This window comes from Rosa chinensis, chromosome 5 (genome assembly GCF_002994745.2).
Source record: "Rosa chinensis cultivar Old Blush chromosome 5, RchiOBHm-V2, whole genome shotgun sequence".
In the NCBI taxonomy this organism is placed as follows: domain Eukaryota; kingdom Viridiplantae; phylum Streptophyta; class Magnoliopsida; order Rosales; family Rosaceae; genus Rosa; species Rosa chinensis.
In genome coordinates this window covers 87,598,116-87,616,778 of record NC_037092.1, presented here as the reverse complement: position 1 = coordinate 87,616,778, position 18,663 = coordinate 87,598,116, and the positions used below count along the sequence as shown (strand labels likewise).

The window sequence follows — 18,663 nt, the reverse complement described above, 5'->3', positions numbered from 1 at the left end:
TTTCTGAACTGTGAATTTTGTTTCTCATTTGTTCTTGGTATCAAGTTTTCTTGAGGTGGTAGACCTTGACAACAATATTATCTTTCATTGTTTTGTTTTTGTTCAAGCAAATAGCATTAAATTATATAAGAATGCAAACACTTACATATGAAATCTTCCTTCTTTTTTTTTTTTTGGGTTTTACATTTCCCACCATGGCACGTAACGTTATCTTTGTTCCCTTTGTATGTGGTAGGAAGAGACGGATAGTGGGCTCGAGATTGCTGTCTATTTTGTACCTTTATGCAGTCTGCATATCTAGAGGAGTTTGAAGAAGAATTTAAGGGTATTAACCAAGAGCAGATCTGCAGACTTCACAAAATGCTCGCTCCTTATCTTCTTTCAAGTATAAATGCAAAACTCTATTAAGCATATGTAAATGTGCTCCGTTTCAGAGTATGTAAATGTTCAACGTTTCTTAAGATTGAATGTGAAATTTAGCAAGCAAACAAAACCGCAGCATTGCTCGGGGTACCTCGCTAGTAATAGCTATTTATTATGAGAAAATTACTGTTTATTTGGTCAATTTTTGGTTTCAGCTTAATTTGAATCTTACCATTACCGAATCAAACAACAGTAGGAAATTAAAATGAAAAATATGTCGTCTGATGAGGATTATAGGGTGGAATCAAACAAAATTTCTACAATTCAGACGACGGTTCTTACTGATATCATTGTTGGATACACACATAGACAACAAGTAAGCAAAAACCATCGTCTCAAATGTCACAAGACAACGGTTAGAGTTATATTTGTCGTGTGAAAGCGCACGCACTGAATTTTTAAGTCATCACACCACATTTTATGCTGGAAGAACTGTCGTGTGTATACAATTTACACAACGTCTTAAAAATAAAAACCGTGGTATGAGTAGAAGTCACACAACGCTAGAATCCTACAAACCGTGGTATGAGTAGAAGTCACACCACGCTGGAATCCTAAAAACTGTGGTATGAGTAGAAGTCACACCACGACATATTTCTGTCGACAGCATGTCGGCAGATCTGCCGGTCTATCAGACGACGAATTTAGCTGCAAACTATCGACCCAATGATCGGTATACCACGGTTGAAAACCGTCGTCTGACAGCGTTTCATCAGACGACGCCTCGATAGACCACGGAAATGCAAAACGTGAGACGACAGTTTTAAACCGTCGTGTGAAGCCTTTTGTGTAGTAGTGTGGTAATTACTGGCAATGATACTGTTGAGATGGATAGACTGCAGAGACAGCTAGCCTCTGAGTTCGAGATGAAGGACTTGGGTGAACTTAAGTACTTCTTAGGAATTGAGGTAGCCAGGGGGAGAGAAGGAATCTACCTATGCCAGAGGAAGTATGTTCTTGACTTGCTAACAGAGACAGGTTTGTTGGATTGCAGACCCATTGATACTCCTATTGAGCAGAATCATTGTTTAGCTGAGTATCCAGATCAGGTACCTACTGATCGAGCTCGCTATCAGAGGTTAGTTGGGCGCTTGATTTAGTTGGATCATACTAGACCAGATGTTGCATATGCAGTGAGTGTGGTGAGTCAGTTCATGCATAACCCGAGTGAAAGTCACATGGATGCTGTTATGAGAATTTTAAAGTACCTTAAGTCAGCTCCAGGAAGGGGAGTATTGTTTTCTAGACACAACAACATCCTTGAGGTTTGTGGCATTACAGATGCAGATTGGGATGGAAATATTACAGACAGGAGGTCAACATCAGGTTACTTTACCTTTGTGGGAGGTAATTTGGTTACATGGAAGAGTAAGAAACAGAAAGTTGTGGCACGATCTAGTGCTGAGGCCGAGTATAGAGGTATGGCTCACGGAGTGTGTGAATTGCTGTGGCTGAGAAATCTGGTACGTGATCTGAGTTTCAAACTCAAAAGTACGTACTATGCAGTTGTATTGTGACAACAAGGCAGCCATTGACATATCACAGAATCCAGTACAACATTATCGTACTAAGCATGTGGAAGTTGATCGTCACTTTATAAAGGAGAAGCTAGATGCCAAAATTATTAGCTTTCCTTTTGTTCCGATGGAAGAGCAACTTGCAGATATACTTACCAAAGGAGTTTCTAGGAAGGCGTTTTATGACTCACTAAGCAAGTTGGGCATGGTCGATGTGTATGCGCCAACTTGAGGGGGAGTGTTAGCATGAGTCACGGTTTAGTATTAGGAATGGAATATATTGTAATTATTTCGTAGTATAGAATATATTGTCCTTACCTATTATATTCTTGTAATCCTCTTTATATACCTCCACTGGGAGATGAATAAGATATCAAACAATTCATTCTCTAAATCTCGTCTTGTTTGAGTCGTACAGCAGAATATAACAAAAAGACCATAGTAAGGTTGAATAAAGAAACAAAGTTACACAAACAAAAACATTTCTAAGCCTGAGCAAGTGATAGGATTTCCATGAACAAAAATATACTTGAACACAGAGAAAAACAATCCTGAGCTGGTTGAATATAAAAACCATAGTAAGGTTAAATAAAGAAACAACATTACACAAACAAAAACTTTTCTAAGTCTGAGCAAGATGGCCATTATATTTGAAAAGCTTTCTCAGATGCATCTTACAACATTCCTGAAATATATCTAGAAAAGATTTAATGTTTTGTTAATATAATGATCATGTCGAGCATATTTTCTATGCTTTTAGAATATATACATCAAACTGCAAACGTGATAGTTAATTAGTATGAGTATGCACCTATTTTACGTAATTAAGTTGTTTAAATGCTAATATGAAAGAAGCAGGAACAACTACGATTCTAGAGAGAATGGTTGCAAAAATGAATCAAATAGTACCTACTCTGCTTCATAGTGACGAAAAACAAAAACAAATGCTGAATGGGAAAACAAAAATTCGGAGTCAGATAATCACCTTAAAGAGAGTGGTTGCTTATGCGAGACCATAGTCTGTTTTCTAGAAGAGGCATCAAGATATTGCTGCTCTTCATATTTCCACACAATCAATTATCTTTCCTCATTATCTATAGATGCCAATAGTTAACAAAACATAAAATCCATACTCACTTGTTTTCAACCTCTTTGACCTGGCGTGACCACATTCAGATTTTCTCTCATTAACCTTCTCAGCAGCAGCTTGCTCTAAGAACCATTTTATTCCTCTTTTTGGATTCTTAGCTGCCATCTCTGCATTCACACATATAATTCAATTAAAATTCTACACCATCATACCCACTGACAATCATTTATTGATAACCCTGATCACAGCCACACCATCTTTACATACCTAAACTGAATAAAATGATAAGGTTCTTCAGATCAGGTTTGTTATCATAGGGTAGAAAGTTCTAAAAGCTACCAATAAATGTTACTATAAAAGCTATCAGTATCACTCTATTTTATTTAACTTTCAAAAAGTACTGACAAAGTCTTTGAAAGGACAGATTACTTCTAAACGTTTCACTTAATGATTTCTATTGTTGTATAACATACAATTGACATTTCCAAAAAATGAACTCAGCAAAAGAAAGTTGAATTAGGGCTGAAAAGAAAACTTTGTTCTAACTGTAGTTATTACATTCAAATGAATCCCCAAATCATAAAGAAATTGTACAACGCGTAGCTAAGAAGGATCTAAGAAGAAACAAAACTAAGATTCAATGGTCATGTTGATCACTATAAACTATTAATGTCCAGATTCAATATTAATGTCCTAAAGGAAAATCTGGAGGATGGGAAAGAAAAACTTACTGGAACCCAAACGAAGAAGGCGAGCTCAAATGCATTCTACAAGGTCCAAAACAGTAATGTTAGTAATGTATTCAAGTTTGGTTCAACTGTAGGGCTCAACATTTATCAATAAGAATTTTGTGTGTGATTTAGTCAAACACTCCTTAAGGACAAACTTTAAAAGACAAATACTTCAGCTGCATCTATTCGAAGTAGGCTGAACATGGTGATGCAGATGCAAATTCATTAGCTTAAAGCAATGAGTAGCACACGACTAAAAGTGATCATGATCTTCAAAGTTCAATCACATGCGAAGAACAAGACCAGGAACCTACCAATCACAACCACCCTTGTCTTTAAAACAGTGATCATTTACGGATGGGATGTGCACAAGTTGTAGCATTCTCAAACAAAATAGGAACAAAAAAGAGATAAACAAAGGAAAAACCTATCTAATCTAAGCTTTTTGACAAGCTATTAGCATGCATGCTCATTATCCTATCCGAAGTAGGACGCAAACTGTAAGACTGAACCTTTGATCTAAGCATGCTTTACATATTTCAAGCTTCATGTTATTACTTTGTATTCGCCTTATGGCTTTTTGCTCATTTGGCTTTATGCCATCTGTTTTTGGTTGAGGGGTTTTGGTTCATGTCCCCGCCTCTTTGTTTGTTCTTGATCATGGTATTCAAATTCCAATCCTATGTGAATGATTTTAGCCCAAAAAAAAAATCATGTGGAAGACACAAAACCAACAACTTGTCAATCACAACCAGCCTCCTCTACATCACTGTGTAAATATCTAATTGGATGTTTCACAAGTTAAAATTTGTTGCAAAATTAGTACAGTTAAAACCCAATCTAATCCGATCTCTTAGCGAGCTATTCAGAGATAAGCCAACACTTCCCAACTCTGAACTTAAAAAAACAATAACATGCAATTGCAAAGTAGTCAATAATGGTGACAAACAGAGAAAAAAACATTAAAAGTTCTCAGTTTCTTACCACATCGCCTCGAGAAATTCCAAGTTGGGCAAGAGCAGAAGCAAGTCTGGTGCATCGTTCAAGTGTCTGTCTCCAAGTGTAGACGATGTCTCCATACATAATAGAGGGTATGTCTCTGTAGACTATGGCTGAGCGCTCCAGGAAGCTGATCAGAGAAAGAGGAACATAGTTGGTGGAGCACCTAATTGCACCCTCCATCAATTTCACAATCAGGCAGATCCACAAACTAAATATAACTTTTTATCTGAGAATTTGGTCCTTCAGTAATCTGGACTTGTATAATGATCAATCATGCAAAGTATACAACTCTTCGTGTTGAGATTAGCTACAATAGCTGCACAAAGAGCAACCTCTGGAAACAAAACTAGCAAAGCAATAAGATGAGTATTGGACTGATATACAAAACTTGAAGGTAGGTGCAATGGAAAGAAAACAACAAAGAATGTTAACTCTGTAATATGCCAAAAAAATCTATAAATTTTTCAATTCACAGACTGCTTTGGACATTGGAATTGTCAAATTGTAAATACCAACAGTCTCCATCACCATCAATATATACACGGGACAAGAGGAAGCCCCACATATACTAATTAACCATTCAACACTAGCAAAACATAAAACTAAAGAACTTATCTATTGATGCTGAAGTTTCACGTCAGCTTTCATGTTGCTAAAGACATGAAAACCATTATTAAACAAAATGGAAGGTGAAGCAGCACTTCATTTTTATAATGTAATCCAAGTATTGTTTCTTTCTCAAAGGAAATGGCTCCAAAATCAGAGCACATGTTTAATTGAGGGCTCAAATCAAAGAAAATAAAGATCACCTACATTTTTCATCATAAACTAAACATAAACAAAATGGGGATGAAAGTATTCAGAAATGAAGAACTAAAAGGAGATAAGCTACCTGACTTGGTTCTGTGTCTCAGTCGGATGCTGCAGATTTTGGATGAGCTGAGAGACAAAACCAATCTTCAGAATCTATTGAAAAGACTTAATTGATTCTGTTGAGAGACAAAACCACTTGCTTTTCTTTTTTCTAATCAAATTCTAACTACAACAAAATGAACTAGGATGTTCAAATAATGCTATAATCTACTTCATTTCCTTTATCTCCTGTGTCATTTGTGATTATATTAGGCAAGCCGATATAGTTCAAAATTCCACCACTCCTATATACCCAAAGCACCAAAGAACAAAACCCATATAGCCAAATTACACCATTTCTAGAACAGTCCTCATTTTCATCTAATCCCCATTTACTGATATACTAAAAGTATCGACAATTGCAGAAGCAGGCATATACATATTGAGCCCAGGAGTAATAAAGTTAAAAGCTAGCTTTAAACAAAACAACAAATAATAGAGATTGTTTGGGTGAGTGATAGAAAGACCAGGTTGTGGTACTCGGCGAGCTTAGCCATGGTGGTGCTCTCTCCTCTAGGGATTATGAGTGAGGCCACGGTTTTGAGCTGCTCTGGTTTCTTTATCTCCACGCCCTTCACTCCCAGCCTTCTCAGCACTGCAACACAGAACGGAGAGTTTCAATAAACATTTAGAGCAAAACCCAAAAGACATAAATATGGTCAGAGAGTAATAAGAAAGGCATGCCTGCTCTGTGTTCGTTCTTCCCCACTACAAAAAACCAAAATCCGAAATAGACCCACAAATCATAGATCTGAAATTGATCAAAAGAAACCAACTTTAAGCTCAAAGACCTGAGTTGGAATCATGGGTCCAATCCAGATCTCACAAAAGTTACAATCTTGATGAATTTCAACACTCACCTTGATCGTATCGATGGGTTGGATGATCAGCTAGTGAGCATACCAGAGGCTCCGCCATTGATGAAGGGCTTAACGGAAAGATCTAGCAGAGGTTCCTAATTGTGTGCGCGACGTACAACTCGTCGTTCACTTCAATGGCATCTTGGAGGGGGTCGGAGGCGTCAAGGGACAGCGGCTAGGTTGTAGGTTTGGGGAGAGACAACGGGAAGAGCATATAGGAGAAAGCCACCGTCACATTATGATCTGCATAGAGCATATAGATATGGCAAAAAGAGAAAGGTGTAGACAGATCGGGAAGAAGAGAGAGATATCCATCTGTGGTGAGATCTGTTTCACTCAGAGCTGAAGAATCAGAGCTCCAATGTGCTCGACGAGGAAGAGATGCACAGAGAGAGCGAGGGGTCAACTGAAAAATAGAGGCCAAAGTGCGAATATGTGTTGGAAAAAAAAGGTGGGAAGTTCAACTTTTGACAAAAAAATTAGGCGGGGGAGCAAACTATTGCTCCTGTTTTTTTAACTCGTCGTCATAAGCTTATTAGGGCTCGGTGAAGAAAAAAAAAATGTCCTTATATGGAGTCCTTATATGTGGTTTTTTTAGTAGTGATGGCAGAAAGCAACAATGGCAAGTATGTGCAACCTGCCATTCCCAAGTTTGATGGCTTCTATGAACATTGGGCAAAGCTGATGGAGAATTTCCTTGGCTCCAAAGAGTACTGGAGCCTGGTAGAGGATGGAATTTCGACAGTACCGGAGGAAGCAGAACCTACAGAAGCACAAATCAAGCTAATTAAGGAGCAGAAGCTGAAGGATTTGAAGATAAAGAATTATCTTTATCAAGCCATCGATCGAGAAATCATGGAAACCATCCTCCATGATGATACAGCCAAGCAAATTTGGGATTCTATGAAGCAGAAGTTCCAAGGCTCAACGAGGGTGAAGAGAGCACAGCTGCAGGCTCTACGCAGAGACTTCGAAGTTCTCAAGATGAAGGAGGGAGAGACAGTCAATGCATTTTTTGGGCATACTCTTGCTATAGCTAAAAACATGAAAGCCTGTGGTGAGAGTATGAAAGAAAATGTCATTAATGAGAAAATCTTGAGGTCCATGGTTCCAAAGTTTGACTATGTGGTGTGCTCGATCGAAGAATCCAATAACTTGGAGACAATGACAATTGATGAGCTACAGAGTAGCCTTCTCGTTCATGAGCAGAGAATGAAGAGCCGTATTGAAGAAGAGCAGGCTCTGAAAATTACTCATGAAGATAGAGCAGGAGGAGGCAGAGGAAGAGCTGTGATCAGAGGAGGCCGAGGCAAGGGTAGAGGGAGACAGTCGTTTAACAAGGCTGTAATTGAGTGCTTTAAGTGTCACAAGTTGGGACATTTTCAGTACGAGTGTCCCAGCTGGGAAAAACATGCCAATTATGCGGAATTTGATGAAGAACAAGAAATGCTTCTTATGGCCTATGTCGAGATACACAATTCTAGAAGAAAGGAAGTGTGGTTTTTGGATTCCGGTTGCAGTAACCACATGAGTGGTGACAAGGAATGGTTTGTGGCACTAGATGAGACCTTCAGGCAACAAGTAAAACTCGGTAACAACACAAGGATGACGGTCATGGGAAAGGGAACTATCAAGATAGGAGTGCATAGAGTAACTCAAGTAATAACTGAGGTATTTTACATTCCTGAGCTCAAGAGTAATTTACTCAGTATTGGTCAACTTCAAGAAAAAGATTCAACATAATGTCTGCAAAATCTATCATCCAATAAGAGGGTTAATTATGCAAACAAATATGTCAGCAAATAGAATGTTTGTGTTGCTTGCATCTATGCCTACTCATGCTCCAGGACCAGCTTGCTTTCAATTGACATCTGAGGATACAACAACGCACTTGTGGCATCGGAGATTTGGCCACCTGAACTTGAAAGGGCTGAGGACGTTGTCTTATAGAAAGCTGGTCAAGGGTTAGCCAATACTCAAAGCCTCATCTAAGTTATGTACTGATTGTGTCATTGTCAAACAGCACCGTGATCCATTCCCCAAGAAAAGCATGTGGAGAGCCTCTCAACTATTACAGCTTGTGCATTCAGACCTTTGCGGTCCAATTACTCCTGAATCAAATAGTCACAAGAGGTACATAATCACTTTCATAGATGATTATAGTCGTAAGATGTGGACATATTTCTTGCATGCTAAGTCAGAGGCATTTACTACATTTAAGAAATTCAAAAGCATGGTCGAGAAAGAAACAGGGAATTACATTCGTTGTTTACGTACTGACCGGGGTGGGGAGTTCACCTCATTGGAGTTTAATAGTTATTGCAGTTTAAATGGGAATGGTAGACAACTCAATGCAGCCTTCACCCCTCAACAAAACGGGGTTGCAGAGAGGAGGAACCGAACCCTAATGAACATCGTACGATGCATGCTGAATGACAAAATGGTTCCCAAGGAGTTCTGGCCAGAAGCAACAAACTGGGCGGTGTATGTGCTCAATCGTTGTCCCACATTGGCAGTGAAGGACAAAACTCCCGAAGAAGCATGGAGTGGACACTAGCCCTCAGTGGAGCATTTCAAAGTGTTCGGTTGTATCGGGCATGTCCATATACCAGATCAGAAAAGGCAGAAACTAGATAACAAGAGCTTCAAGTGTGTGTTTTTGGGTGCAAGTGAAGAATCCAAAGCCTTTCAGATGTATGATCTGGAATCAAAGAAAATAGTCATTAGTCGTGATGTGGTATTTGAAGAAAAAGAAAAATGGAACTAGGGAAAAACAGCTGAAGAGGCTCGGTGTGACATACTTGAGTGGGGAGACGAAGAAGAAATTGTGTATGAAGAAGAAGGAGAAGGACAGATTGAGCAAGATGAGGTAGATGGTTCAAGTTCTTCCATGACAACTGATTCAGCAGAAGACACAGGTCCAGCTCAAATTCATACAACTAATCCTACTCAAGGGAGGGTCAGAAGAGAACCACCATGGATGAAGGACCACGTAAGCGGCGAAGGCTTGTCAGAAGAAGAGGAATTGCAGCAGCTGGTTATGTTTACCTCTTCAAGTGATCCAACAACATTTGAAGAGGCTGTGAAGAGTGCTACATGGAGAGAGGCCATGGACCTGGAAATTAAGTCCAATGAAAAAAATGGCACATGGGAATTAATTGAGTTGCCAAAAGAAGCTAAGAAGATTGGTGTAAAGTGGATCTTTAAGACAAAGCTAAACGAGAAAGGAGAAGTGGACAAATTCAAAGCTCGGCTCGTGGCGAAGGGGTATACACAACAAGCCGACATTGACTACACTGAGGTATTTGCCCCTGTTGCTCGTTGGGACACTATTAGATTGATACTTGCAATTGCAACTAGCAGGAATTGGGTAGTGTTTCAACTCGACGTAAAAATTGCTTTCTTGCATGGAGAGATTAATGAAGAAGTCTTTGTTGAGCAACCACGAGGATATGAAGTAAAGGAGGCAGAGAACAAAGTGTATAGATTGAAGAAGGCATTGTACGGGCTGAAACAAGCCCCACGAGCTTAGTTTAGTAAAATAGAGTCTTACTTCATCAAACAAGGTTTTGAAAGATGCCTAAGTGAGCACACCCTATTCGTAAAGTGTGGTGAAGAAGGAAGAATTCTCATAGTCAGTCTCTACGTGGATGACCTTATTTTTACAGGGAATGTGAGAAGATGTTTGAGGAATTCAAGGGCTCGATGAGGCGTGAATTTGATATGTCAGATCTTGGAAGGATGAAGTACTTCCTTGGAGTGGAAGTGGTGCAAAGTTCAGCTGGAATTTTCATCAATCAGAAAAAATATGCAAATGAGGTACTTGAAAGGTTCGGAATGGAGCATTATAATTCAGTGAAAAACCTCATGGTGCCAGGATGCAAACTCGTGAAAGATGAAGGAGGTACTAAGGTCGATCCCACCACTTATAAGCAAATGGTGGGCAGTCTTATGTATCTGACTATCACCAGACCCGACCTCATGTATGTAGTGAGCTTGGTGAGTCGTTTCATGGAAGTGCCAACTGAATTACATTAACAGGCAGTGAAGAGGATTTTCCGGTATTTGAAGGGAACAACTGAGATGGGGGTACATTACAAGAGAGGGGGATGAGAGAATTTGATTGCTTTTTCTGACAGTGATTATGCGAGAGATATTGAGGACCGCAAAAGCACCTCTGGGTATGTGTTTAAGCTAAGTTCCAGAGCTGCAACATGGAGTTCCAAGAAGCAACCAGTAGTGACACTCTCCACAACAGAGGCCGAGTTCATTGCTGCTGCTTCTTGTGTTTGTCAAGGGGTGTGGATGCAAAGGATTCTAGGGAAACTTGGCCTTATGCAATGTAAGTGTACTATTTTCTGTGACAACAATTCAGCTATTAAGCTTTTGAAGAACCCTATCATGCATGGTAGAAGTAAACATATCGATGTTAAATTCCATTTTCTTCGAGACTTAACTAGAGATGGTGTAGTCGATTTGGTACATTGTGGGTCCAGAGATCAGCTTGCTGATATTATGACAAAACCTTTGAAGTTAGACTTGTTCTTGAAGATGAGAGAACAGCTTGGATTATGCGATGGTCAAGGTGTAAACTGACTGTGTTTCATGCGGGTCAGTTTAAGGGAGGGTTTGTTAGGATTTCTGGTTACTTACTGACCAAGTCTTAAACAACTTATCCCTACAGTTTCGTGTGTTTTTTATTCTTGTTAATAAAGCCCTGGTTTGTGGGGTATAGATTAGCCTTTGATTTATTCTTCCTTAGTATCAGTCACGATGTAGGTCATGTAAATCGTGGAAGCTTTTGTGATAATTCCTACTTTGTAAAGGCTGTATAAAAGCCGACCTTGAGTATTGAATAAAGTTAAGCTTTGAGAGCTACCAAAACAACTATCTTCTGAGTTAGAGCTTTAGTTTTCGAACAACACCGCAATGAGACCTCGAAATTACCTTCGTTCTGTCTAATTTACAGACTGGAACTCAAGCTTCTTCACCGTAGCTTCTTGATGGAAACTCGACAATGAACCCTTGCTTCTCTATCGTCAGTTTCCAAACTTGACGAATTCTGGGTTGACAAACACAACTTGGTATAAATCTCCAATTCTATATTCAACAGAACTAAGCGTTAACCTATATTCTAGTACCCAAATTGAGTCGAAGGACAAACCAGAGAAGTCGCCAGAACATAACCTCGGTGGAGGCCGAGTGCACCCAACACAACTTCTCCAAAAACTTGATCGAACTCGAAGACTATGTACACCAGCGTGTAGAGTACGAATATTGGATCATCTTTCATGTAGCAAGCATGCCCAGAAGTGCCGGAAAAGTCGCCGGCGTCGAGCAACCGTGACAGAGGCAGAAGCAACCTAGAAATGAAATTGTCAAAACTTGATTTAATCGAAAATCTAATTATATTAGAGTGTAAAGCAAGACGAGGAGGTGAGGTTTCATACAACAAGCAGCTCAAACGGTGGCCGGAGTCGCCGGGAATTGCATAACTCACCGGAGACAGTTCGAAGCTTCAGGTCTTCGATTCTCCCTCTCTGTTCAGTGTGGATAATCCAAGGATAGGAGGTTGTTGACGACGACGAGATGAAGATTATGGTGTGTGTGCGCCGGCCTGACGGTGGAGCGCCGGCCGGGTTGAGGTGAATTCCCCGAAAATTTCCACAAACTCGTTGTGTTGTGTACTTTATTATGAAAATTTCTGAAAATTTTCTCGAGCGCTTGGCTGATTATCGAGATCGTTAAATAATTGTCACACAATCCCCACTAAGCTCGATACATTTTTCCGGGGCTCACAATTATTGTCCAATACTAAGTCATACAACACAATACAAAACAATGTGTTGTATGACTGTAAAAGAGTTCAAAATTAAGGCTTCTCCTACAACAGTAATTGGTTATTAGCCATTTTGATTACAATATTCACACCACAGCTAACCAAATATAGTTGTTGTGTGAACTAACAACCAACAACAAAAGAAAATAAAATTCTATTGTGTGAGATTCATAACACACACAACATAAATAAAATCATCTATGTTGTCTGACTGAATCAACTGACAAGGGAGATAATTTCACTTTGGTTGTGTGTTACTTATCTTAGACAACAAAGAAATAATTATAAATGTTGTGTGTTATTAATCTCAGACAACAAAGAATGAGTTATATCTGTTGTGTGTTGTGAATCTCAAACAACAAATAATGAGTTATATCTGTTGTGTGTTATGAATCTCAAACAATAACAAAATTTCTTCTTCTGTTGTCTGAATTTGCCTAGGCATCCCCCCGCATGTCATGGCAGGCACACATGCCTGCGCAGAATTCACACAACGGAAATAGGTATTCTGTTGGACAAATTTTATCACACAACGGTGAGATCACCGTTGTCTGATTTTTCAATCACACATCACTCACTTAGAACATGGTGAGCTTGGTCATCACACAATAGAAATTCACCGTCATCTGATGGCCTTTTGGTAGTAGTGAGGACATGTTGTACTCTTTTTCTCCTCCTCGAGGTTGTTTTTGTCCCACATGGTTTTTATTACTCGAGCAAGGTTTTTAACGAGGCAACGATCAAAGCGTCATCACCAAGTTTGAACGGCACAAGGGAGAATATTGAAGAATATTGACTATTGATGTGCCGGTCAAATTAGGCTTAGTTCTATTGTTGTAATAGGAGAGAATAAGATTCTAGATTCCCAAATCAAGTTAGATTAGGAATCCTTGTACTCCAAGTAATTGTACTGTGTAATCCCAATATATAGGGCTCTTATTATCAATGAATAGACACAATCATTCTCTCTACAATCTTCTCTTGCATACTATTTCCATAAACAGGAAGGAGGCCCTTTATATAAGAGTTACAAGTTCAAGGGTACTCTTGAAATTAAGTTAAATTTTTACTTCTCCAATGTGAATTCCTCTTCTTGGACTAAATTCTTTGACTTCTAGATCTTTCACAACTCATATAGAATGTGTACAACTCAGCAAAGAGTCCCTAAGAAGTCTCAAAATAATCTGCCAAGAGATAAGAAAGGTAACTTCATTTTTCTACCTCATTTAGGATTGCCTTTTTAGCCCCTCTTTTAGATAGGTTCCATCTCAGCTTTGAAACGTGATTTTTAGGCCGGTAAAAGCCTTGATGTTGACCTTCAAAATCATGCAAAAACCTTCTAAAAAGCCCCTCAACTCGTTGCCCAAAAACAGCCTTGAAAATCTTCAAAATAAAGTCTGTCAGAAATTTTCAAATTTTCCATATTTTCTGGTCAAATTTATGGGCTTGTAGACCGACTTTGTAGCAATCTTTCAGAATGGTTCTCAGGCCTACAATGCCCTATGATATCATTTATTTACGTCTAAATAATAACCTTCGAAAGGACTTCCCCATAAAGTCTCCAAAAGACACCTCAAATATGCTTCGCAGATAAGACTGAAGGGGGAAAACTGCTCAAGATGCCTATTTTGTGCAAAGTTTCTGACTTCATCTTTAATTCTTCTGACCACTACTTTGGCTCTATTGCAATGAACCATCTGGTTTTCAAATGTAGCCAAGGATTTCTGCCAAAGTACGCTCGAAATGTCTTCAAAATGGGGTCCAAATATAGAAGAAAATAAGGCAGATTCCAGTTTTCATATTTTGCTTCTCGGCAACTGTTTTGAACGAATTTTTCCACAAGCTTCCCTTCTTGTTTTTGACCACATAAATGGCCGTCTTTCATCTTTGGAATCACTATTATACATCCAAGTCTTAACTTACCTCAATTGAGCTCCTATTTCTCCACGGTTGCTCCACAAACCTCCTAAGAAAATAACAAAGTTAGTTTGATCTTTTTAAACTACATTCGTCATATTTTATGCTCCTATCAGAGCTCAAGTTCAATCCAAAGTGATTGAAACTCATTACACCAGAAGCGAGGATCAGTTGGCTTACATTTTTACTAAATCTCTTCCTAGTGCTCATTTTCAAAAGATTCTTAGCAAGCTTGGTTCAATCAACCTTCTTGACCCAGCCTGTGGGGGAGTATTGTGTTATGAGTCACAAATATTTTAGGATTACTATTAGGAATAGAATTATACTAATTGTATAGAATCGGGATTGTAATTGTGATTTGATTACTTTCCTTGTTAGTCCAGAATTAGGGTTGTATAAATATGCCTCTGTATATTGAATCAAGGTGTGAGAGAATTCATCCTCAAAAGCTTCTTGTTCTCTTAGTTTTAACTTGGTATCAGAGCCAAGAATCCTATCTCGGATTTTTTGGTCTTGGTTTATTGTTTGTTTCTTCCACAGTGTAAAGGGAGAAGATTGTTGCAGTTCAAGTATCATGGGTGGAGAAGAAAGTTCCAAGCAGATTGTGACTTCTGATGTGCAAAAGGTGGAAGTATATGTGAATCAAGAATCTTCAGGAGGGGGATTTGGGGGTGCCAAGCTGAATGGCACTAATTATCGTACTTGGAAGAAGATGACGACTGCTCATCTTTGCCGTCTGGACAAGATGGGATATGTGAATGGATTGATTAAGACACCGGATGAAGAAGATGTATGATATGCAAAGTGGGAAACTCATAATGGTGTTGTGATGTCTGTGCTCTACAAGGCCATGACAGATGAGGTAGTACAATTAATCATTGGGTGTGAAACTGCAGTAGAAATTTGGAGTACTCTAAAGCAATTGTATCTGAATGACTCAGATTTTGGACAAATACATGAGCTTCATACCAAGGCGTTCATGATGACTCAGGATGGGCGGCTTATGGCAGTATACTATGCTGCCCTCAAAGGCTTATGGCTGGAAATTGATCAAAGGCGTCCCAACAAGATGAAGAATGCTGATGACATCAAGTTACACAATGAAGAGAAGGATCTAATGAGGCTGCATATCTTCCTTCATGGTCTTGATAACAATCATGCTAGTGCAAAGGGTGAGTTGCTCAGACGTGGAACACCACCTACTCTTGAGGATGCCTTTGTATATATACGCAAAGATGAGACTCAACTTGATAGCACCAAAGCAATCCATTCGGAGTTATCAAGTCTCACTGTCCAAACCAAGCCTTCACCATCAAAATATGTACCACCACCTTAACAACTTCGACCACAACCAAGTTCTCAAGGAGGAACACGGCCGTACTATACTTTCTGCAAGAATTATGAGCATTGGAGGACTATGTGTCATCGATTGAATGGGTATCCGAATCAACAGGATACCTGGAATAAATCAGGAGCTAACCAACAAGGTCGTACCAGTACTGCAAATTTAATTCAAAACCCGGATTACCAGGGTATGGATGAAAAGGATCAAAAGTCGGGTAATGCTTCAGTCTCTTTTGTTGGAAGAGGTAAGTTTGGTAAGGCTTTATTTGTCTTTGACTTTGTTGGGGAAGATACTTGGATTATTGATTCTGGTGCATCTGATCATATGACTTACAATAAATCATTCTTTACCTCTCTCTCAATCCCACCAGTGTCCAAAGTTACTAATGCTAATGGTGAAGCCTTTCCCGTATTAGGAATAGGAACTGTTAGAGTCACACCAAACTTAGAGCTTAGGAATGTGTTATATGTTCCTGATTTGTCACATCACTTAATCTCTGTTCCTTAATTAAATACTGAATCTTAGTGCTCTGTGACCTTTTTTCCCATGTATGTGGTTTTTCAGGATCTTCAGTCAAGGGAGATAATCGGCCGAGGAGATTTGAAGGGGAGGTTGTTTCATCTGGATCAGATGTATGCGGGGATAAAACTAGGGAAGAAGGCCCTAGTAGCCTTGATTTCGAGTTCTAAGCAGCAATTGAATGAAGTGTGGTTGTGGCATCGTTGTCTTAGTCATCCTTCCTTTAGTAATATGAGAAATTCTATACCCTCTTTGTTTTTGGGCATTTCAGAGTCATCTTTTAAGTGTGAAACTTGCGTTCTGGCCAAAAGCCATCAAGTTAGCTACCCTTTGAGTATTTCAAATAAAACCCTTGTACCTTTTGAATTGATTCATTCTGATTTATGGGGACCCTCACGGGATCTTACTCCTCCTGGTATGCGCTATTTTGTGTCTTTTATTGACGATTGTACTCGTGTTTCTTAGATTGCTTTACTGAAGTCCAAGGATACTGTGTTTCCATCTTTTAAAAATTTTCAAAATATAATTCATACACAGTACAATGGTCAGATCAAACTCTTTCGGTCTGACAATGGGGGGGGAATATATGAGCAATGAGTTCTAGGAATATCTTTGTACACAGGGTATCAAACATCAAACCACATGTCCTCAAACCCTAGAACAGAATGGTGTTTCTGAGCGTAAGAATCGCCACCTTCTTGAACTTGCTCATTCGATTCTCTTTAGTGCAAATGTGCCAAAGTATTTATGGGGAGAAGCAGTTCTCACTGCCTCTCATCTTATCAGTAGGATGTCGTCTAGTGTTCTCCAAAATCAGATTCTGTTTATACCTACACTAGCAAGCTAGTTCTCTACGTCACCAAGCATAATTAACACCCTCTTTGGGACACCCACAAGCCATGGTGAGGCCCAACCGCTACTTGCATCTTGTAGCCCTATGTGCAAGCTACGCTAAGGTATCCGGAAGTCACAAATCCGTCGCCGGGAAGCCACCTTTCCGGCCTTGCCAAGTTGCCTCCACACTAGGCATTTCTACACTAGAATAGTTATCTTTGCTTGTCCCACATCTAAGAAAATGTAGAGGAGATGGCTTCCTTCACCTATAAAAGGAACTCTCCTCCCACAACTCAAAGGACTCCATTACAACACACTTTGTGATCATGTTAGGCCGCAAGGCTCGACAACACACTTTGTGATCATGTTAGGCCGCAAGGCTCGACAACACACTTTGTGATCATGTTAGGCCGCAAGGCTCGACACACTAGTACACTTTCAAGTGGACGTAGTCTCCCGCTAAGGCGGGAGGTGAACCACTATACTTCGCTTGTGTCACTCTCTCTCTCTCTCTCTCTCTCTTTACTTATCGTTAATTAGATCCCAACGGATCCAAGCGTTAACAGATTCCACTTGAGGTCCTCTCGTCCCATGTATCTCTTCCTTCTTTCCATAATCTTCCTGCTCGAGTCTTTGGGTGCATAGCCTTAGTTCATATTCCTAAGAACCAATACTCGAAGTTAGAACCTCGTGCCTTGAAGTGTGTTTTTGTTGGGTTTGGGACCCATTAGAAGGGGTATAAGTGTTTTCATCCTTATACCAAAAAATTCTATGTGACGATGGATGTCACATTTTTTTAGGACGCCTGCTATTTTTTTCCCACTCACCCTTCTCTTCAGGGGGAGCAATATGGTTATTTTGAAGAGATGGTAAGTGGCAGTGGCATTTTAAAGGACAAAGATGGAAAAGAGACAGAAGAAAAAGAAAGAGACACAACTAAAGGTGACGTGACTGGAGGAAAAGAAGAAAAAGAAAGAGAAGACAAAGAAGAAAGAGAAAGCAGCAATTGAAGAAAAAGAAAGAGAAGAAAAAGACAGAGAAAAAAGACAAAGAAGAAAAAGAAAAAGAAAAAGAAACAGAAGAAAGAGACAGAGAATAAAACGAAATAGAAATTGGTGGAGATGCAAGATCGCTGGAAACTTCTCCCTCTTCTTCATCTCTTCCCTCGAGCCAAACTCTCCAAGATCATGAAGGTCAATGTGAGGTAATACCTGAACCCAATTTGTCTATTTTACCTTCTCGTTCTACTCGTGGTAAACCACCAAAAAAATATGAACCTAGTCTTAAAGCTAAGTCTAGGTATCCGGTTGCCAATTATGTATCTACACATAGGTTATCCAAGTCATATGAGTTGTTTGTGCATTAGATTTCCTCTGTATCTATTTCTAACAAAGTGCAGGATGCTCTAAGAGATCCAAAGTGGTCAAAAAGCGATGGAAGAAGAGATGGAAGCTCTACAGAAGAATAACACTTGGGAATTGATGGTGTTACCTAAAGGGAAAAGGCCAATTGGATGTAAATGGGTCTACATAATTAAACATGATTTAGATGGCTCAGTTAGTAGATATAAGGCGAGATTGGTAGCAAAAGGGTTTACACAGACGTATGGTGTAGACTATGATGAGACATTTGCACCCGTAGCTAGATCAATACTATCAGTGACGCAGTCGGAAG

The 18,663-nt window shown here is 39.4% G+C and overlaps 1 protein-coding gene across 1 annotated transcript; it reads right to left on the bottom strand.

Moving 5' to 3' along the window:
- Positions 1 to 3,098: 3,098 nt before the first annotated feature.
- On the bottom strand, positions 3,099 to 5,114 carry LOC121053080 (probable acyl-activating enzyme 21). The gene is made up of 3 exons (XM_040519454.1): positions 4,746 to 5,114; positions 3,762 to 3,797; positions 3,099 to 3,197 (listed from the first exon to the last, which is right to left on the bottom strand). The coding sequence occupies exons 1-3, from the start codon at positions 4,941 to 4,943 to the stop codon at positions 3,165 to 3,167; spliced, it is 267 nt and encodes an 88-aa protein (XP_040375388.1). The 5' UTR covers positions 4,944 to 5,114; the 3' UTR covers positions 3,099 to 3,164.
- Positions 5,115 to 18,663: the final 13,549 nt, after the last annotated feature.